A 21,875-nucleotide genomic window follows, 5' to 3' on the forward strand; every position below is an offset into this window, starting at 1 on the left:
TAGAAATAATGTTTTCTTTGTCGCTCCATTGGGAGACCCAGACAATTGGGTGTATAGCTTCTGCCTCCGGAGGCCACACAAAGTATTACACTTTAAAAAGTGTAACCCCTCCCCTCTGCCTATACACCCCCCCGTGCATCACGGGCTCCTCAGTTTTATGCTTTGTGTTGAAGGAGGCACACATGCACTCATGCTCCCATTTTTAGTCAGCAGCAGCTGCTGATTATATCGGATGGAAGAAAAGAGGGCCCTAACAGGGCTCCCGGCATGCTCCCTTCTCACCCCACTAAGTCGGCGGTGTTGTTAAGGTTGAGGTACCCATTGCGGGTACACAGGCCGGAGCCACATGCCGTTTTCCTTCCCCATCCCTTAGGGGCTCTGGGAGAAGTGGGATCCTATCCGGTCATCCAGGCACTGGGACCGGGCTCCCTCCGCAGCCCCTGTGGGATTCTGTCGGACAGGAGACTGAGTATCATCAGGGACAGGGCCCTGCATCTACAGGTTCTCTGTGTCCCCTTGGGGACGGTGCATGGAACACCTTGACCTCAGACGCTGCAGCGACTGCGCTGTTGGTATGAGACCGGGACTACCGCGCCGACCGCGCCTGCTTGCCGGCCGCGGTTTTTAACTTTAGTCCCCGGCTTTTGCGGCCTAGTGCCTTAAACTCCTGCCCCCGGGCCTGCCAGTCAGGGGGAAGGGCGGGACGGTCGGTCTGACGCCGACAGTGAGGGCTGGAGCACACTTGGCTGTCCTCCGCCCCCCTCACTATTCACTCTGGGGCACCAGATTCCCGCACTTTTGTGGTTACGCCCACGGCTCCCTCCTCCCCTGTGAACGCCGACGGCCATGTTTTAAGCACATTCTGCCGGTGGAGGACTTCTGGCAGCACCTCTGGGAGACCCGAGGCAGGGAATCTGGTGGCTACACACTGCTTGAGCGGTTGGTAAGCCAGGTGGCTTCTTCCCACCGGTGCTGGGCCCCCTAGAGTGCTGAACTGTATATATATATATATATATATATATATATATATATATATATATATATATATATATATATATATATATATATATATATATATATATATATATATATATATATATATATATATATATATATATATATATATATATATATATATATATATATATATATATATATATATATATATATATATATATATATATTATATTGTATACATTTTCTCGGTTCGGCTGTACTGTTAGCTTGTGGCTATATATCCCTCAGTGATCACTCTCCTGGGAGACTACAGCATGTCGTTCACAAGGAGCAAGGGTCCCAAGACACAGGGTTATTTTGCAACCTGTACCTCTTGTGCGGCTATGCTACCTGCAGGTTCCACCTACCCTCACTGTGAGCAATGCTCGGGCCATGTGGCACTCGCTCAGCCGGAGCCTGGGGCACTGGTGGGACCCTCGGCCCAGGTAGAACCGCCGGCTTCCCCTGTCCAGGCGGCAGGGACAGAGTTTGCAGCTTTTGCTGAGAAACTCTCTGAGTCACTTTCACAATCCATGGCTCAGTCTATGGACAAATGGTCTGCTAAGATACTAGAAGCTTTGCAGCCCAGACCGGCCCTTACACAGGCCCCGGGCACTGCGGGATCGCCCCCAGGCCCCTCTCTGTCTGCGACGAAGCGTGCTCCTGGGGTGGCCTCTAGTTATTACGTGGAGGACTCCGGCATGGACCGCAGTCCCAGACCGGCTAAGCGGGCTCGCTTAGAATCTTCCCCGACTTCATCACGCTGTTCGGGGTCTCAGCTTGAGGACTCTCTAGAGGATGAGGCGGAGGTCGCAGCCCAGGACTCTGACCCTGACGTTGCTCTCAATCTTGATACACCTGAAGGGGACGCCATAGTAAATGACCTTATAGCGTCCATCAACCAGGTGCTAGATCTTTCTCCCCCAGCTCTACCTATAGAGGAGTCGGCAGCACAGCAGGAGAAACACCAATTTAGGTTTCCCAAACGTACTCTGAGTTTTTTCTTCGATCACTCGAACTTCAAAGATGCTGTCCAGAAGCACAGGGCTTTCCCGGACAAGCGCTTTACTAAACGCCTTAATGACACACGTTACCCCTTCCCCTCTGACGTAGTTAAGGGTTGGGCTCAATGTCCCAAGGTGGATCCTCCAGTCTCTAGACTGGCGGCTAGATCCGTAGTAGCAGTGGCTGACGGTTCAACGCTCAGGCAGATAGAGCTCCTAATGAAATCCATCTATGAAGCCATAGGCGCGTCCTTTGCCCCAGCCTTTGCAGCAGTGTGGGCACTCCAGGCTATCTCAGCTTGTCTGTCTGAGATTAATGCGGTCACCCGTACCTCTGCTCCGCAAGTAGCGTCTTTAACGTCTCAGGCGTCGGTATTTTCATCCTACGCCATGAATGCTGTCCTGGACTCGGCTAGCCGTACAGCGGTAGCATCCGCCAATTCGGTGGCAGTCCGCAGGGCCATGTGGCTACGCGACTGGAAGGCAGACTCTGCTTCCAAGAAGTTCTTGACCGGTTTGCCCTTTTTTGGCGACCGATTGTTTGGCGAACAATTGGATGAAATTATTAAGCAATCCAAGGGAAAGGACTCGTCCTTACCCCAGCCCAAACCAAAGAGACCTCAGCAACGAAAAATTCAAGCGAGGTTTCGGTCCTTTCGGCCCTCAGCCAGGTCCCAATCCTCATCGTCCAACAGGCCACAGAAGAGCCAGAGAAACTCTTCTGCATGGCGGTCTAAGTCACGTCCTCCAAAGACCGCCGGAGGCACCGTCTCCAAGGCGGCGGCCTCATGACTTTCGGCCTCCCCAAACCGCATCCTCGGTCGGTGGCAGGCTCTCCCGCTTTTGCGACGCCTGGTGGCCACATGTCCAAGACCGATGGGTGAGGGACATTCTGTCTCACGGTTACAGGATAGAGTTCAGCTCTCGTCCTCGACTCGTTTTTTCAGAACATCTCCGCCCCCCGAGCGAAACGTTGCACTTTTTCAGGCGGTGGACACTCTGAAGACAGAAGGAGTTGTGATCCCCGTTCCCCTTCAGGAACGTGGTCGCGGCTTTTACTCGAACCTGTTCGTGGTACCAAAAAAGGACGGTTCATTCCGTCCCGTTTTGGACCTCAAATTGCTCAACAGACATGTGAGAACCAGGCGGTTTCGCATGGAATCCCTCCGCTCTGTCATCGCTTCGATGTCCCAAGGAGACTTCCTGGCATCAATCGACATCAGGGATGCCTATCTCCACGTGCCGATCGCTCCAGAGCATCAACGCTTCCTGCGTTTCGCCATTGGGGACGAACACCTTCAGTTTGTGGCACTGCCTTTCGGCCTGGCGACAGCCCCATGGGTCTTCACCAAGGTCATGGCATCCGTGGTGGCGGTCCTACATTCTCAGGGCCACTCAGTGATCCCTTACTTAGACGATCTCCTAGTCAAGGCACCCTCCCGGGTGGCATGTCAACACAGTCTGACCGTGGCTCTGGAGACGCTCCAGAGGTTCGGGTGGATCATCAATTTCCCAAAGTCAAAATTGACTCCGACCCAATCACTGACTTACCTCGGGATGGAGTTTCATACTCTCTCAGCGATAGTCAAGCTACCGCTGGACAAACAGCGTTCGCTGCAAACAGGGGTGCAATCTCTCCTTCGGGCCCAGTCACACCCCTTGAGGCGCCTCATGCACTTCCTGGGGAAGATGGTGGCAGCAATGGAGGCAGTTCCCTTTGCGCAGTTTCATCTGCGTCCACTCCAATGGGACATTCTCAGCAAATGGGACAAGAGGTCGACATCCTTAGACAGGAACGTCTCTCTTTCTCTGGCAGCCAAGACCTCTCTTCGGTGGTGGCTTCTTCCCACTTCTCTGTCGAAGGGAAAATCTTTCCTGCCCCCATCCTGGGCTGTGGTCACGACGGACGCGAGTCTGTCAGGGTGGGGAGCGGTTTTTCTCCACCACAAGGCTCAGGGAACCTGGTCTCCGACAGAGTCCTCCCTTCAGATCAATGTTCTGGAGATAAGGGCAGTGTATCTAGCCCTAAAAGCGTTCCATCGGTGGCTGGAGGGCAGGCAGATCCGCATACAGTCGGACAACGCCACGGCGGTCGCGTACATCAACCACCAGGGCGGCACTCGGTGTCGTCAAGCCTTCCAAGAAGTTCGGCGGATTCTGCTGTGGGCGGAGGCCACAGCCTCCACCATCTCCGCGGTTCACATCCCAGGCGTAGAAAACTGGGAAGCAGACTTTCTCAGTCGCCAGGGCATGGACGCAGGGGAATGGTCTCTTCACCCGGACGTGTTTCAAGAGATCTGTTGCCGCTGGGGAACGCCGGACGTCGATCTAATGGCGTCTCGGCACAACAACAAAGTCCCGGCATTCATGGCACGGTCTCAGGATCACAGAGCTCTGGCGGCGGACGCCTTAGTTCAGGATTGGTCGCAGTTTCGACTGCCTTATGTATTCCCTCCTCTGGCAATGCTGCCCAGAGTGTTGCGCAAGATAAGGTCCGACTGCCGCCGCGCCATCCTCGTCGCTCCAGACTGGCCGAGGAGGTCGTGGTACCCGGACTTGTGGCACCTCACGGTGGGTCAACCGTGGGCGCTCCCAGACCGACCAGACTTGCTGTCTCAAGGGCCATTTTTCCATCTGAATTCTGCGGCCCTCAACCTGACTGTGTAGCCATTGATATATGGAGATAAGGTATGCACACCAGTGACTATGCAAGGGGAATACATGTAATAGCAGAAACTGCTGTGTGAATACTGACATGAAAAATTCAATAGCTATGTGTAAGAAAGAAATGTGAAAAATGGAACCTGCATTACTGCCATGAATATATGAATAAAGAGAAATTTAGCTACTGAATTGATCAATGCAATAGAGCCCCAACACTACGCCAAAGTATTTCTCTACGTTGGGGTCCCTAGCTTGTGTGTGTCCTCTCATGCAGTTAAAAAACTTACCATGTATGGGAAGCTGAGACCCAGGCTATATATACGTATTATGTGGATTGGCAATAGGTGTGAGTGGGGTGGGCTCGACTTCATCACACTGTTCGGGGTCTCAGCAGGAGGACTCTCTGGATGATGAAGCGGAGGTAGCAGATCAGGATTCTGATCCTGAGGCCGCTCTCAACCTAGATACACCTGAAGGTGACGCCATAGTGAATGACCTTATAGCGACCATCAATCAGGTGTTGGATATTTCTCCCCCAGCTCCTCCAATTGAGGAGTCAGCTTCTCAGCAGGAGAAATTCCGTTTCAGGTTTCCCAAGCGTACATTGAGTACGTTTCTGGATCACTCTGACTTCAGAGAGGCAGTCCAGAAACACCGAGCTTGTCCAGATAAGCGTTTTTCCAAGCGCCTTAAGGATACACGTTATCCCTTCCCCCCTGACGTTGTCAAGGGCTGGGCTCAGTGTCCCAAGGTGGATCCTCCAGTCTCCAGACTGGCGGCTAGATCCATAGTTGCAGTGGAAGATGGGGCTTCACTCAAGGATGCCACAGACAGACAGATGGAGCTCTGGTTGAAATCCATCTATGAAGCTATCGGCGCGTCTTTTGCTCCAGCATTCGCAGCCGTATGGGCACTCCAAGCTATCTCAGCTTGTCATGCGCAGATTAATGCAGTCACACGTACGTCTGCTCCGCAAGTGGTGTCCTTAACCTCTCAGGCGTCGGCGTTTGCGTCCTACGCCATTAATGCTGTCCTGGACTCTGCGAGCCGTACGGCGGTAGCATCCGCCAATTCGGTGGCAGTCCGCAGGGCCATGTGGCTACGTGAATGGAAGGCAGACTCTGCTTCCAAAAAGTTCTTAACCGGTTTGCCATTTTCTGGCGACCGTCTGTTTGGTGAGCGATTGGATGAAATCATTAAACAATCCAAGGGAAAGGACTCGTCCTTACCCCAGTCCAAACCAAACAGACCTCAACCACGGAAGGTACAATCGAGGTTTCGGTCCTTTCGGTCCGCGGGCAGGTCTCAATTCTCCTCGTCCAAAAGGCCTTAGAAGGATCAGAGGAACTCCGATTCATGGCGGTCTAAGTCACGTCCTAAAAAGACCGCCGGGGGAACCGCTCCCAAAGCGGCCTCCTCACACCGCATCCTCGGTCGGTGGCAGGCTTTCCCGCTTTTGCGACGCCTGGCTGCCACAGGTAAAAGACCGTTGGGTGAGAGACATTCTGTCTCACGGTTACAGGATAGAGTTCAACTCTCGTCCTCCGACTCGGTTCTTCAGAACATCTCCGCCCCCCGAGCGAGCCGATGCTCTTCTTCAGGCGGTATGCACTCTGAAGGCAGAAGGAGTGGTGATCCCTGTTCCTTTTCAGCAACAGGGTCACGGTTTTTACTCCAACTTGTTCGTGGTGCCGAAAAAGGACGGATCCTTCTGTCCTGTTCTGGACCTAAAGCTGCTCAACAAACATGTAAAAACCAGGCGGTTCCGGATGGAATCGCTCCGCTCCGTCATCGCCTCAATGTCCCAGGGAGATTTCCTAGCATCAATCGACATCAAAGATGCTTATCTCCACGTACCGATTGCTCAAGAGCATCAGCGCTTCCTGCGTTTCGCCATAGGGGACGAACACCTTCAGTTCGTGGCACTGCCTTTCGGCTTGGCGACAGCCCCACGGGTCTTCACCAAGGTCATGGCAACAGTAGTAGCAGTTCTGCACTCTCAGGGACACTCGGTGATCCCTTACTTAGACGATCTTCTTGTCAAGGCCCCCTCTCGGGTGGCATGCCAACACAGCCTGAGCATTGCTATAGAGACTCTCCAGAGTTTCGGGTGGATCATCAATTTTCCAAAGCAAATCTGACACCGGCCCAATCACTGACATATCTTGGCATGGAGTTTCATACTCTCTCAGCGATAGTGAAGCTTCCGCTGGACAAACAGCGTTCACTACAGACAGGGGTGCAATCTCTCCTTTAAGGCCAGTCACACCCCTTGCGGCGCCTCATGCACTTCCTAGGGAAGATGGTAGCAGCAATGGAGGCAGTTCCTTTTGCGCAGTTTCATCTGCGTCCACTTCAATGGGACATTCTCCGCAAATGGGACAGGAAGTCGACGTCCCTCGACAGGAACGTCTCCCTTTCTCGGGCAGCCAAGGCTTCCCTTCAGTGGTGGCTTCTTCCCACTTCTCTGTCGAAGGGGAAATCCTTCCTGCCCCCATCCTGGGCTGTGGTCACGACGGACGCGAGCCTGTCAGGGTGGGGAGCGGTCTTTCTCCACCACAGGGCTCAGGGTACTTGGACTCAGCCAGAGTCCTCCCTTCAGATCAATGTTCTGGAGATAAGGGCAGTGTATCTTGCCCTAAAGGCGTTCCAGCCGTGGCTGGAAGGCAAGCAGATCCGAATTCAGTCGGACAACTCCACAGCGGTGGCATACATCAACCACCAAGGCGGAACACGCAGTCGGCAAGCCTTCCAGGAAGTCCGGCGGATTCTGCTATGGGTGGAAGCCACAGCCTCCACCATATCCGCAGTTCACATCCCGGGCGTAGAAAACTGGGAAGCAGACTTTCTCAGTCGCCAGGGCATGGACGCAGGGGAATGGTCCCTTCACCCGGACGTGTTTCAGGAGATCTGTTGCCGCTGGGGGATGCCGGACGTCGACCTAATGGCGTCCCGGCACAACCACAAGGTCCCGACATTCATGGCACGGTCTCAAGATCACAGAGCTCTGGCGGCAGACGCTTTAGTTCAGGATTGGTCGCAGTTTCAACTCCCTTATGTGTTTCCTCCTCTGGCACTGTTGCCCAGAGTGTTACGCAAGATCAGGTCCGACTGCCGCCGCGCCATCCTCGTCGCTCCAGACTGGCCGAGGAGGTCGTGGTACCCGGATCTGTGGCATCTCACGGTGGGCCAACCGTGGGCACTACCAGACGGACCAGACTTGCTGTCTCAAGGACCGTTTTTCCATCTGAATTCTGCGGCCCTCAACCTGACTGTGTGGCCATTGAGTCCTGGATCCTAGCGTCTCCAGGGTTATCTCAAGAGGTCATTGCCACTATGAGACAGGCTAGGAAACCAACGTCCGCCAAGATCTACCACAGGACGTGGAGGATATTCTTATCTTGGTGCTCTGATCAGGGTTTTTCTCCCTGGCCATTTGCCTTGCCCACTTTTCTTTCCTTCCTTCAATCCGGATTGGAAAAAGGTTTGTCGCTCGGCTCCCTTAAGGGACAAGTCTCAGCGCTCTCTGTGTTCTTTCAGAAGCGCCTAGCCAGACTTCCACAGGTACGCACGTTCCTGCAGGGGGTTTGTCACATAGTCCCTCCTTACAAGCGGCCGTTAGAACCCTGGGATCTGAACAGGGTGCTGATGGCTCTTCAGAAACCACCTTTCGAGCCAATGAGGGATATTCCTCTCTCACGCCTTTCGCAGAAAGTGGCCTTCCTAGTAGCAGTCACATCACTTCGGAGAGTGTCTGAGCTAGCAGCGCTGTCATGCAAAGCCCCTTTCCTGGTGTTTCACCAGGACAAGGTGGTTCTGCGTCCGGTTCCGGAATTTCTTCGGCGCTCCATTGGGAGACCCAGACGATTGGGTGTATAGCACTGCCTCCGGAGGCCACACAAAGCAATTACACTAAAAAGTGTAAGGCCCCTCCCCTTCTGGCTATACACCCCCAGTGGGATCACTGGCTCACCAGTTTTCTGCTTTGTGCGAAGGAGGTCAGACATCCACGCATAGCTCCACTGTTTAGTCAGCAGTAGCTGCTGACTATATCGGATGGAAGAAAAGAGGGCCCATATGGGGCCCCCAGCATGCTCCCTTCTTACCCCACTTGTGGTTTGTAAGGTTGAGGTACCCATTGCGGGTACGGAGGCTGGAGCCCACATGCTGTTTTCCTTCCCCATCCCCCTGAGGGGCTCTGAGGAAGTGGGATCTTACCGGCCACCAAGCCCTGAGGCCGGGCTCCATCCACAGACCCATAGAACCTGCTGGATGTGGAGCGGGAGTGCCGTTCAGGGACAAGGCCCTGCCACTTTCAGGTACTCTGTGTCCCCGTATGGCAGGCCACGCACACCCCAGGCTTGCTGGGTGTGCTAGTGCGCCGGGGACTGTAGCGCTGTGCGCTGGGCTTATAGTCCCCGCAGATTACTGGGGGACTTTATGTGTGTGGATCGCCGCGCCGACCGCCCCTGGAGCGGCGGCGCAGCTGCGACTTGTAGTGCGCCGGGGACGCGCCGACCGCGTTTTTACGGCGGCGGCGCTTCTAACTTTAGTTCCCGGTTTCCTGCGGCCTAGCTCCGCTTCGTTAACGCCCCCCACCCTGTCAATCAGGGTAGGGGAGAGACGTTGTTCAATCGGCAGCGCCGAGGGCTGGAGCACGATTTACATGCTCCAGCCCTCTCACTGAGCACAGTAGGACACAGGCTTCGCGCTTTTTCTCTGTGCACGCCCTAGGCCCGCCCCCAGGCTTGCAGCTCCCCAGGACGCCGGCAGCCATTATACACATGCAGTCTGGCTGGAGAACGGACGCAGGCTCTGAGGGACCCAGGCTAGGGGTTTCTGGCGACCACACACCCGCGCTAAGCGGGCGGTAAGCAGCACATACGTGCGGCCCCACTAGTGCCACAGTGTTATATTTGTGTACTGCACTGTAAGGTCGCTTCTTGGCTGTACACCCTATATTGCTTTGAGGAGACAACAGCATGTCATCCGCAAAACGCAAGGGTGCCAAGGCACGGGCTGTATACACTGCTTGTACAGCATGTGGGGCTAATCTACCAGCAGGCTCCAACGACTCTCATTGTGTGCAATGTTCAGTCCCAGTGGCACTTCGTCAGCCAGAGCCTATTGTGGTGGTAGCCCAAGCAGAGACGCCTGTGAACCCTACCCCGGTGACGGGGACAGAATTTGCAGTCTTTGCTGATAAAATGTCTGTGACTATGACAAAAATCCTGGAGACCTTGCAGTCCAGGCCAGTTGCTCAGACCACGGACACCGCTGTGTCTATGTTCCCCGGCCCCCCTCAGCTGGAATTAATCCGTAATTCAAGGGGGTCCCAGGCATCACAGGCTGAGGGCTCTGACTCCGATGACAGTCCCAGTCCGCCTAAGCGAGCTCGCTGGGAGAGACCCTCCACGTCATCACGCGGATCAGGGTCTCAGCGAGAAGGGTCTCTATATGATGGCTCAGAGGTGGGTGATCAGGAGTCTTGTCCTGACGCCGCACTCAATTTGGATACGCCAGATGGTGACGCCATGGTAAATGACCTTATAGCGGCCATCAATAGGCTGTTGGATATTTCTCCCCCAGCCCCTTCTGCAGAGGAGGCAGCTGCACAGCAGGAGAAATTCCATTTCCTGTATCCCAAGCGTAAATTGAGTACTCTTCTGGACCACTCTGACTTCAGAGAATCCATCCAGAAACACAATACTTATCCGGACAAGCGTTTTTCTAAATGCCTTAAGGATACCCGTTATCCTTTTCCCCCTGACGTGGTCAAACGCTGGACCCAGTGTCCAAAAGTGGACCCTCCAATATCCAGGCTTGCAGCTAGATCCATAGTTGCAGTGGAGGATGGGGCTTCACTTAAAGATGCCAATGACAGACAGATGGACCTTTGGTTGAAATCTGTCTATGAAGCTATTGGCGCGTCGTTTGCTCCAGCATTCGCGGCCGTGTGGGCGCTCCAAGCTATTTCAGCTGGTCTGGCACAGGTGGACTCTCTCATACGTCCAGCAGTGCCGCAAGTGGCGTCCCTAACTACGCAAATGTCTGCGTTTGCGACCTACGCTATCAATGCGGTACTGGACTCTACGAGCCGTACCTCAATGGCATCCGCCAACTCTGTAGTTTTGCGCAGAGCCTTGTGGTTAAAGGAATGGAAAGCAGATTCTGCTTCTAAAAAATGTTTAACCAGCTTGCCATTATCTGGAGACAGACTGTTTGGTGAGCAATTGGCGGAAATCATTAAACAGTCCAAAGGTAAGGACTCCTCCTTACCCCAGCCCAAGTCAAGCAAACCTCCACAGAGGAAGTGGCAGTCAAAGTTTCGGTCCTTTCGAGGCTCTGGCAAGCCCCAATTCTCCTCGTCCAAAGGGACTCAGAAAGAGCAAAGGAGCTCTGATTCCTGGCGGGCTTACTCACGCCCCAAGAAAGCAACCGGAGGTACCGCTTCCAAGGCGGCTGCCTCATGACTTTCGGCCGCCTCCCTCAGCATCCTCGGTCGGTGGCAGGCTCTCCCGCTTTTGCGACATTTGGCTGCCACAGGTCAAAGACCGGTGGGTAACAGACATTTTGTCTCACGGGTACAGGATAGAGTTCAGTTCTCGTCCTCCGCCTCGGTTCTTCAGAACTTCCCCACATCCCGACCGAGCAGATGCCCGTCTGCAGGCGGTGAATTCTCTAAGAGCAGAAGGAGTGGTGGTCCCTGTTCCTCTTCAGGAACGAGGTCAAGGTTTTTACTCCAATCTCTTTGTGGTGCCAAAAAAGGACGGCTCATTCCGTCCTGTTCTGGACCTAAAACTGCTCAACAAGCATGTGAACGCCAGGCGGTTCCGGATGGAATCCCTCCGCTCAGTCATTGCCTCAATGTCTCAAGGAGATTTCCTAGCATCAATAGACATCAAGGATGCTTATCTCCACGTGCCGATTTGCTACAGAGCACCAACGCTTTCTACGCTTCGTGATAGGAGACGACCATCTTCAGTTCGTAGCTCTGCCATTTGGTCTGGCGACAGCCCCACGGGTGTTCACCAAGATCATGGCGGCAGTGGTAGCAGTCTTGCACTCTCAGGGACACTCTGTGATCCCTTACTTGGACGATCTACTGGTCAAGGCACCCTCTCAAGCGGCATGCCAACTCAGCTTGACGGTTGCACTGGAGACTCTCCAGACGTTCGGGTGGATCATCAACTTCTCAAAGTCAAATCTGTCACCGACTCAATCACTAACGTATCTTGGCATGGAGTTTCATACTCTCTCAGCGATAGTGAAGCTTCCGCTGGACAAGCAGCGGTCTCTACAGACTGGGGTGCAGGCTCTCCTTCAAAGTCAGTCGCACTCCTTAAGACGCCTCATGCACTTCCTCGGGAAGATGGTGGCGGCAATGGAGGCGGTTCCGTTTGCGCAGTTTCATCTGCGCCCACTTCAATGGGACATTCTCCGCCAATGGGACGGGAAGTCAAAATCCCTGGACAGGAAAGTCTCCCTTTCCCAGACGGCCAAGGACTCTCTGCAGTGGTGGCTTCTTCCCACCTCATTATCACAGGGAAGATCCTTCCTACCACCGTCTTGGGCGGTGGTCACGACAGACGCGAGTCTGTCAGGGTGGGGAGCAGTTTTTCTCCACCACAGGGCTCAGGGTACGTGGACTCAGCAGGAGTCCACCCTTCAGATCAATGTTCTGGAAATCAGAGCAGTGTATCTTGCCCTACTAGCCTTCCAGCAGTGGCTGGAAGGAAGGCAGATCCGAATTCAGTCGGACAACTCCACAGCGGTGGCATACATCAACCACCAAGGGGGGACACGCAGTCGGCAAGCCTTCCAGGAAGTCCGGCGGATTCTGATGTGGGTGGAAGCCACGGCCTCCACCATATCCGCAGTTCACATCCCCGGCGTAGAAAACTGGGAAGCAGACTTCCTCAGTCGCCAGGGCATGGACGCAGGGGAATGGTCCCTTCACCCAGACGTGTTTCAGGAAATCTGTCGCCGATGGGGAAGGCCGGACGTCGACCTCATGGCGTCCCGGCACAACAACAAGGTCCCAACCTTCATGGCACGGTCTCGCGATCAAAGAACGCTGGCGGCAGACGCCCTAGTGCAAGATTGGTCGCAGTTCCGGCTCCCTTATGTGTTTCCACCTCTGGCACTCTTGCCCAGAGTGCTACGCAAGATCAGATCCGATTGCAGCCGCGTCATACTCGTCGCCCCAGACTGGCCGAGGAGGGCGTGGTATCCGGATCTGTGGCAGCTCACGGTCGGCCAACCGTGGGCACTACCAGACCGACCAGACTTACTGTCCCAAGGGCCGTTTTTCCATCGGAATTCTGCGGCCCTGAACCTGACTGTGTGGCCATTGAGTCCTGGATCCTAGCGTCTTCAGGATTATCCCAAGGGGTCGTTGCCACCATGAGACAGGCTAGGAAGCCCACGTCCGCTAAGATCTACCACAGAACGTGGAGGATATTCTTATCCTGGTGCTCTGCTCAGGGAGTGTCCCCCTGGCCATTTGCATTGCCTACCTTTCTTTCTTTCCTGCAATCTGGGTTAGAAAAAGGTTTGTCGCTCGGCTCCCTTAAAGGTCAGGTCTCGGCGCTATCCGTCTTTTTTCAGAGGCGTTTGGCACGCCTTCCTAAGGTGCGCACGTTCCTACAGGGGGTTTGCCATATCGTACCCCCGTACAAGCGGCCGTTAGATCCATGGGATCTGAACAGGGTACTAGTTGCCCTCCAGAAGCCGCCCTTCGAGCCTCTGAGGGAGGTTTCACTTTCTAGACTATCACAGAAAGTGGCTTTTCTGGTAGCGATCACATCTCTTCGGAGAGTGTCTGAGCTGGCAGCGCTATCATCCAAGGCTCCCTTCCTGGTCTTCCACCAGGACAAGGTAGTGCTGCGCCCCATTCAGGAGTTTCTCCCGAAGGTGGTATCCTCTTTTCATCTTAATCAGGATATCTCTTTGCCTTCGTTTTGTCCTCATGCAGTTCATCGGTATGAGAAGGATTTACATTTGTTGGATCTGGTGAGAGCACTCAGAATCTACATTTCCCGCACGGCGCCCTTGCGCCGTTCGGATGCACTCTTTGTCCTTGTCGCTGGTAAGCGCAAATGGTCGCAGGCTTCTAAGGCCACCCTGGCTCGATGGATCAAAGAACCAATTCTTGAAGCCTACCGTTCTGCTGGGCTTCCGGTTCCATCAGGGCTGAAGGCCCATTCTACCAGAGCCGTGGGTGCGTCCTGGGCATTGCGACACCAGGCTACGGCTCAACAGGTGTGCCAGGCAGCTACCTGGTCGAGTCTGCACACTTTCACCAAACATTATCAGGTGCATACCTATGCTTCGGCGGACGCCAGCCTAGGTAGAAGAGTCCTGTAGGCGGCAGTTGCCTCCCTATAGGGGAGGGCTGTCTTGCAGCTCTAACATGAGGTATTCTTTACCCACCCAGGGACAGCTTTTGGACGTCCCAATCGTCTGGGTCTCCCAATGGAGCGCCGAAGAAGAAGGGAATTTTGTTACTTACCGTAAATTCCTTTTCTTCTAGCTCCTATTGGGAGACCCAGCACCCGCCCTGTTGTCCTTCGGGATTTTTGGTTGTTTTTCGGGTACACATGTTGTTCATGTTGAACGGTTTTCAGTTCTCCGACGTTACTTCGGAGTGAATTTGTTTAAACCAGTTATTGGCTTTCCTCCTTCTTGCTTTTGCACTAAAACTGGTGAGCCAGTGATCCCACTGGGGGTGTATAGCCAGAAGGGGAGGGGCCTTACACTTTTTAGTGTAATTGCTTTGTGTGGCCTCCGGAGGCAGTGCTATACACCCAATCGTCTGGGTCTCCCAATAGGAGCTAGAAGAAAAGGAATTTACGGTAAGTAACAAAATTCCCTTCTTCTCCCTAAGGTGGTATCCCCCTTTCATCTCAATCAGGATATCTCCTTACCCTCTTTTTGTCCTCATCCAGTTCACCAATGTGAAAGGGATTTGCACTTGTTAGATCTGGTGAGAGCACTCAGACTCTACATTTCTCGTACGGCGCCCCTGCGCCGCTCGGATGCACTCTTTGTCCTTGTCGCTGGCCAGCGTAAAGGGTCACAGGCTTCCAAATCAACCCTGGCTCGGTGGATCAAGGAACCTATTCTCGAAGCTTACCGATCTTCTGGGCTTCCGGTTCCCTCAGGGCTAAGGGCCCATTCTACCAGAGCCGTGGGTGCGTCCTGGGCTTTGCGGCACCAGGCTACGGCTCAGCAGGTGTGTCAGGCAGCTACCTGGTCGAGCCTGCACACTTTCACGAAACACTATCAGGTGCATACCTATGCTTCGGCAGATGCCAGCCTAGGTAGGCGAGTCCTTCAGGCGGCGGTTGCCCACCTGTAGGAAGGGGCCGTTTTACGGCTCTATTTCGAGGTTTTACTTTACCCACCCAGGGACTGCTTTTGGACGTCCCAATTGTCTGGGTCTCCCAATGGAGCGACAAAGAAGAAGGGAATTTTGTTTACTTACCGTAAATTCCTTTTCTTCTAGCTCCAATTGGGAGACCCAGCACCCGCCCCTGTTCCCTTCGGGCTGTTGTTCTTTGTGTACACATGTTGTTCATGTTCAATGGTTTCAGTTCTCCGAAATTTCTTCGGATTGAATTTACTTTAAACCAATTTATAACTTTTCCTCCTTCTTGCTTTTGCACCAAAACTGAGGAGCCCGTGAGGCACGGGGGGTGTATAGGCAGAAGGGGAGGGGCTTTACACTTTTAAGTGTAATACTTTGTGTGGCCTCCGGAGGCAGAAGTTATACACCCAATTGTCTGGGTCTCCCAATTGGAGCTAGAAGAAAAGGAATTTACGGTAAGTAAACAAAATTCCCTTCTTTTCACATTTCTTTCTTACACATAGCTATTGAATTTTTCATGTCAGTATTCACACAGCAGTTTCTGCTATTACATGTATTCCCCTTGCATAGTCACTGGTGTGCATACCTTATCTCCATATAGTGATGTTTTTTTAGGTTTTTTGCACCCAGTTCAGACATAGAATGGAGTTCCAAACGTTATTCCTTATTTGTTAGTTGTTTTTCGTTTGAGAACCCACCCCACTCACACCTATTGCCAATCCACATAATACGTATATATAGCCTGGGTCTCAGCTTCCCATACATGGTAAGTTTTTTAACTGCATGAGAGGACACACACAAGCTAGGGACCCCAACGTAGAGAAATACTTTGGCGTAGTGTTGGGGCTCTATTGCATTGATCAATTCAGTAGCTAAATTTCTCTTTATTCATCTATTCATGGCAGTAATGCAGGTTCCATTTTTCACATTTCTTTCTTACACATAGCTATTGAATTTTTCATGTCAGTATTCACACAGCAGTTTCTGCTATTACATGTATTCCCCTTGCATAGTCACTGGTGTGCATACCTTATCTCCATATAGTGATGTTTTTTTAGGTTTTTTGCACCCAGTTCAGACATAGAATGGAGTTCCAAACGTTATTCCTTATTTGTGTGGCCATTGAGTCCTGGCTCCTAGCGTCCTCAGGGTTATCTCAAGAGGTCATTGCCACTATGAGACAGGCCAGGAAACCAACGTCAGCCAAGATCTATCACAGGGCTTGGAGGATCTTCTTAGCCTGGTGCTCTGATAAGGGGTTTACCCCCTGGCCGTTTGCCTTACCCACGTTTCTTTCCTTCCTTCAATCTGGAATGGACAAGGGTTTGTCTCTCGGCTCTCTCAAGGGACAAGTCTCGGCGCTTTCCGTGTTTTTTCAAAAGCGTCTAGCCAGGCTTCCGCAGGTCCGCACGTTCCTGCAGGGAGCTTGCCACATAGTTCCACCTTACAAGCGTCCACTGGAACCCTGGGATCTCAACAGGGTTCTACGGGCTCTTCAGAAACCACCTTTCGTGCCGCTGAAGGATGTCTCTCTATCACGTCTTTCGCAGAAGGTGGCATTTCTAGTGGCAGTCACATCACTCCGAAGAGTGTCAGAGCTTGCAGCGCTGTCATGCAAAGCCCCCTTCCTGGTATTTCACCAGGATAAGGTGGTTCTGCGTCCGGTCCCGGACTTTCTCCCCAAAGTGGTGTCCCCTTTTCATCTCAATCAGGATATTTCCTTACCTTCATTTTGCCCTCATCCAATTCACCAATGTGAAAAGGATTTGCATTTGTTAGATCTAGTGAAAGCACTCCGGATCTACGTGTCTCGCACGATGCCACTGCGCCGTTCTGATGCGCTCTTTGTCCTTGTCGCTGGCCAGCGTAAGGGGTCGCAGGCTTCCAAGTCAACCTTGGCTCGGTGGATCAAGGAACAGATTTTTGAAGCCTACCGTTCTTCTGGGCTTCCGATTCCTTCAGGGCTGAAAGCCCATTCTACCAGAGCCGTGGGTGCGTCCTGGGCATTGCGGCACCGGGCGACGGCTCAGCAGGTTTGTCAGGCAGCTACCTGGTCTAGTCTGCACACTTTCACGAAACACTATCAGGTGCATACCTATGCTTCGGCGGATGCCAGTCTAGGTAGGCTAGTCCTTCAGGCGGCGGTTGCCCACCTGTAAGAGGAGGGCCGTTGTTGGCTCTTTTTCTCAGGGTATTCTTTTACCCACCCAGGGACTGCTTTTGGACGTCCCAATTGTCTGGGTCTCCCAATGGAGCGACAAAGAAGAAGGGAATTTTGTTTACTTACCGTAAATTCTTTTTCTTCTAGCTCCTATTGGGAGACCCAGCACCCGCCCCTGTTCCCTTCGGGCTGTTGTTCTTTTGTGTACACATGTTGTTCATGTTGAATTGTTCTTTTGGTTCATGGTTTTCAGTTCTCCGAACATCCTTCGGATTGAATTTACCTTAGACCAATTTATAAGTATCCTCCTTCCTGCTTTTGCACCAAAACTGAGGAGCCCGTGATGCACGGGGGGGTGTATAGGCAGAGGGGAGGGGTTACACTTTTTAAAGTGTAATACTTTGTGTGGCCTCCGGAGGCAGAAGCTATACACCCAATTGTCTGGGTCTCCCAATAGGAGCTAGAAGAAAAGGAATTTACGGTAAGTAAACAAAATTCCCTTCTTTTACTTGAAATAATAATTTTCTCCTTCAGACTTTTATTTCGGCACAGAATGCTCCTTTGCAGCAATTCCAGCTTTGCAGACCTTTTGTCATTCTAGCTGTAATGTGCTGATGTAATCTGGAGATATTTCACCCCATGCTTCCAGAAGCCCCCCACAAGTTGGATAGGCTTGATGGGCACTTTTTGCGTACCTTACGGTCAAGCTGCTCCCACAACAGCTCAATAGGTTTGATCTGGTGACTGGCCTGGCCACTCCATTACAGATAGAATACCAGCTGCCTGCTTCTTCCCTAGATAGTTCATGCATAATTTGGAGGTGTCTTTTGGGTCATTGTCCTGTTGTAGGATGAAATTGGCTCCAATCAAGCGCTGTCCACAGGGTATGGCACGGCATTGCAGAATGGAGTGATTGCTTTCCTTATTCAAAATCCCTTTTACATTATACAAATGTCCCACTTTACAAGCACCAAAGCAACCCCAGACCATCACATTACCTCCACCATGGTTGACAGATGGCGTCAGGCACTCTTACAGCATCTTTTCTGTAGTTCTGCGTCTCACAAATGTTCTTCTGTGTTATCCAAACACCTCAAACTTTGATTCGTCTGTCCATAACCTTTTTCCAATCTTCCTCTGTCCAATGTCTGTGTTCTTTTGCCCATATTAATCTTTTCCTTTTATTAGCCAGTCTCAGATATGGCTTTTTCTTTGCCACTCTGCCCTGAAGGCCAGCATCCCGGAGTCGCCTCTTCACTGTAGATGTTGACACTGGCGTTTTGTGGGTACTATTTAATGAAGCTGCCAGTTGAGGATGTTTGAGGCATTGATTTCTCAAACTAAAGACTCTAATGTACTTGTCTTGTTGCTCAGTTGTGCAGCGGGGTCTCCCACTTCTCTTTGTACTCTGGTTAGAGCCTGTTTGTGCTCTCCTCTGAAGGGAGTAGTACATACCGTTGTAGGAAATCTTCAGTTTCTTGGAAATTTCTTCCATAGAATACCCTTCATTTCTAAGAACAAGAATAGACTGTCGAGTTTCACATGAAAGTTCTTTTTCTGGCCATTTTGAGAGCTTAATGGACCCAACAAATGTAAAGCTCCAGAATCTCAACTAGCTCTAAGGAAGGTCAGTTTTATACCTTCTCTAATCAGCAAAACCGTACAGTGTAGTGTGTGTGTGTGTATATGTGTGTGTGTGTGTGTGTGTGTGTGTGTGTATATATATGTAATATATATATATCTCTCTATCTCTCTAATCTATGGAAGTTTTTCTGTCTTATAATAAAATTAGCAGCTAGAGTAGTGCTTCTCTTAATATCCGGTTTGTACAGTCATTCTGACATGGACTTTTAGCGTAAGGTATAACACCTTTAGCAATGTATGAGGGTTATATTGTGAAAGCTAGTGGCAGATCTGTTTAATTGTGTTCCAGGCATTATATACATAAATACTTCTACCCGGATTCCAGTTTTGGGAGCTCAGAGCACTCACAAATTTTTATTTTTTTTTTTATTTATTTTTTTTTTGACACCTCCTAGATGTTCTTGTCATATGGCCTTTAAACCAATAATAAAGTATTGACACAATTTTCAATCTTCTTTGTTGTAAAGCTCTTTGTAAGGAAGGTTGCCTGAATGTTTGTGTTCTTCCTAGGCTGGACCGCCAAAGTCAAGCAACAACTTTAGTTCATCAGATATTTGGGGGCTACTTGCGTTCTAGAGGTGAGTGAGGATATTACAATATACTTTGACAAAAAAGATGATTGTAATATATTTCAACAATTTTCTACTTTTATCTCTTTTAGTAAAATGTTCAGTTTGTAAGAGCGTCTCTGACACATTTGACCCATATCTGGATATTGCGCTGGAGATACGGGTAATTTTTAACTTTAACTACTTGTATCTGTATGGGGTTTTTTTTTTGGGGGGGGTGAGCTCTACTCCAAGCCTTATTTCTCAGGAAACTATTGTACATATCAGTTATCTGCTGCTAGGTAAGAACTACATTGGACACAGGACAGTGTCTAAGTACCGTGTCATTCCAGTTGCTGACTGTATCAGAAAAGAGTAGTTGTGGGAGAGACAGTACATGCGGTATATCCATTATTCAGACTTTGTGAGCTGTGATTTGATTGTGGTTATAGGATTCATACGATTAGTATAAATATACCAGTAAATGGAAAGTTAAAGAGGTTGTACACTTCCCTGACTCTGTTACAGGTTTTGACATAATGCCACTAAATAACCCAATTTCGTGTTGTTTTAAGCCTTTCTGCTTCGCTTCCTCTGCCTTGGTACCAGACTCTTGTTGTTATAGCCATCACTTCCTCTTCAGAATCCTCCACTCCCTTCTTACTTCATTTCCCATAATCCCGTGTGCTGGGCTGCAAGTGAGCACAGTCCTGTAACTCTGCGTAAACTCCTCCCACTCCTCAGCCGGAGTCACACAGCCCAGCACAATCTGTACAGGTCAGTGGTAGGGGAAATAGAAGTAATGCACAAAGAACCAGCCCTGACAATAAAGATTATAATCTACTTATTGCTGACATGGGTGGATGGACCGGATCAATGGATGGGGAGAGATCTGAATGTATCCATGTTATAAAGGTAATTAAGAAATAACGTCTGGAACACCAATTCTGAGTCTGAACTGGGTGCAAAAAAACTAAAAAATCTACACTATATGGAGAGAAGGTATGCATACCAGTGACTATGTAAGGGGAATATATGAAAAGCAGAAACTGCTGTGTGAATACTGACTTGAAAAATCCAATAGCTATATGTAAGAATGAAAATATGAAAATTGAACCTGCATTACTGCCATGAACATATGAATAAAGAGAAATTTAGCCATTGAATTGATCAATGCAACAGAGCCCCAACACTACTAGTTTTTTTAACTGCATGAGAGGACACACACAAGCTAGGGACCCCAACGTAGAGAAATACTTTGGCGTAGTGTTGGGGCTCTATTGCATTGATCAATTCAGTAGCTAAATTTCTCTTTATTCATATGTTCATGGCAGTAATGCAGATTCCATTTTCATACTTTCATTCTTACATATAGCTATTGGATTTTTCATGTCAGTATTCACACAGCAGTTTCTGCTTTTCATATATTCCCCTTACATAGTCACTGGTGTGCATACCTTCTCTCCATATATTATAAAGGTAAAACAGCAAGGTGTATATACATTAGGGCATACAGCAGTGTGTACATGTATATACATGCAGGGGTATGCATACATGTATGAGAGAGCTGGAGCTACACTAACCAAGTGAGCTCTGCTGAATGCAACCCCTTACCACCCCTTTCAGTTTCCAAAGCACAGAGTGAAGGAGAATCTGAGCACAGGAGATTCTCGGCCACAGATGATGTGACTAGATGAGCTGTTAAAGTAGCATTTGAGAAAGCAAACTTGGTGAAATTATTATCTATTGCAGGTAATCCACCTGAAAAGGGACATGTAAACCGGTGGCCAACCCCTTTTAACTTCTTATTAAGTACTTGCATATATGCGCTTGCCTACAGCAGGCCGTCATATAGTGAAGGAGCTCACCGTAGGGCCAGTGACACTGCAAAGTAAGGTCTTTCTTTGTCGCTCCATTGGGAGACCCAGACAATTGGGTGTATAGCTTCTGCCTCCGGAGGCCACACAAAGTATTACACTTTAAAAAGTGTAACCCCTCCCCTCTGCTATACACCCTCCCGTGCATCACGGGCTCCTCAGTTTTATGCTTTGTGTTGAAGGAGGCACACATTCACGCAAGCTCCACGTTTTAGTCAGCAGCAGCTGCTGACTATATCGGATGGAAGAAAAGAGGGCCCTAACAGGGCCCCCGGCATGCTCCCTTCTCACCCCACTCAGGTCGGCGGTGTTGTTAAGGTTGAGGTACCTATTGCGGGTACACAGGCTGGAGCCACATGCCGTTTTCCTTCCCCATCCCTTAGGGGCTCTGGGGAAGTGGGATCCTATCCGGTCATCCAGACACTGGGACCGGTCTCCCTCCGCAGCCCATGGGGGAATCTGCCGGACAGGAGACGGAGTATCGTCAGGGACATGGCCCTGCATCCACAGGTACTCTGTGTCCCCGTTGGGACGGCGCATAAAGCACCTTGGGCCCAGACGCTGCAGCGACTGCTGCGTGGGTATGGGTCCGGGACTACCGCGCCGACC

At 51.0% G+C, this 21,875-nt stretch overlaps 1 protein-coding gene across 2 annotated transcripts in view; it reads left to right on the forward strand.

The window, feature by feature from the left end:
• USP36 (ubiquitin specific peptidase 36) overlaps positions 1 to 21,875 on the forward strand; it is a 164,509-nt gene that overhangs the window by 16,505 nt on the left and 126,129 nt on the right. For both annotated transcript variants that reach the window (XM_075349682.1, XM_075349683.1), the window contains exons 6-7: positions 19,352 to 19,419; positions 19,503 to 19,573. In XM_075349682.1, coding sequence (XP_075205797.1) covers positions 19,352 to 19,419; positions 19,503 to 19,573 — 139 coding nt within the window. The remainder of the gene's footprint in view (positions 1 to 19,351; positions 19,420 to 19,502; positions 19,574 to 21,875) is intronic.

The sequence above is a fragment of the Anomaloglossus baeobatrachus genome, chromosome 5 (assembly GCF_048569485.1).
Source record: "Anomaloglossus baeobatrachus isolate aAnoBae1 chromosome 5, aAnoBae1.hap1, whole genome shotgun sequence".
In the NCBI taxonomy this organism is placed as follows: Eukaryota; Metazoa; Chordata; class Amphibia; order Anura; family Aromobatidae; genus Anomaloglossus; species Anomaloglossus baeobatrachus.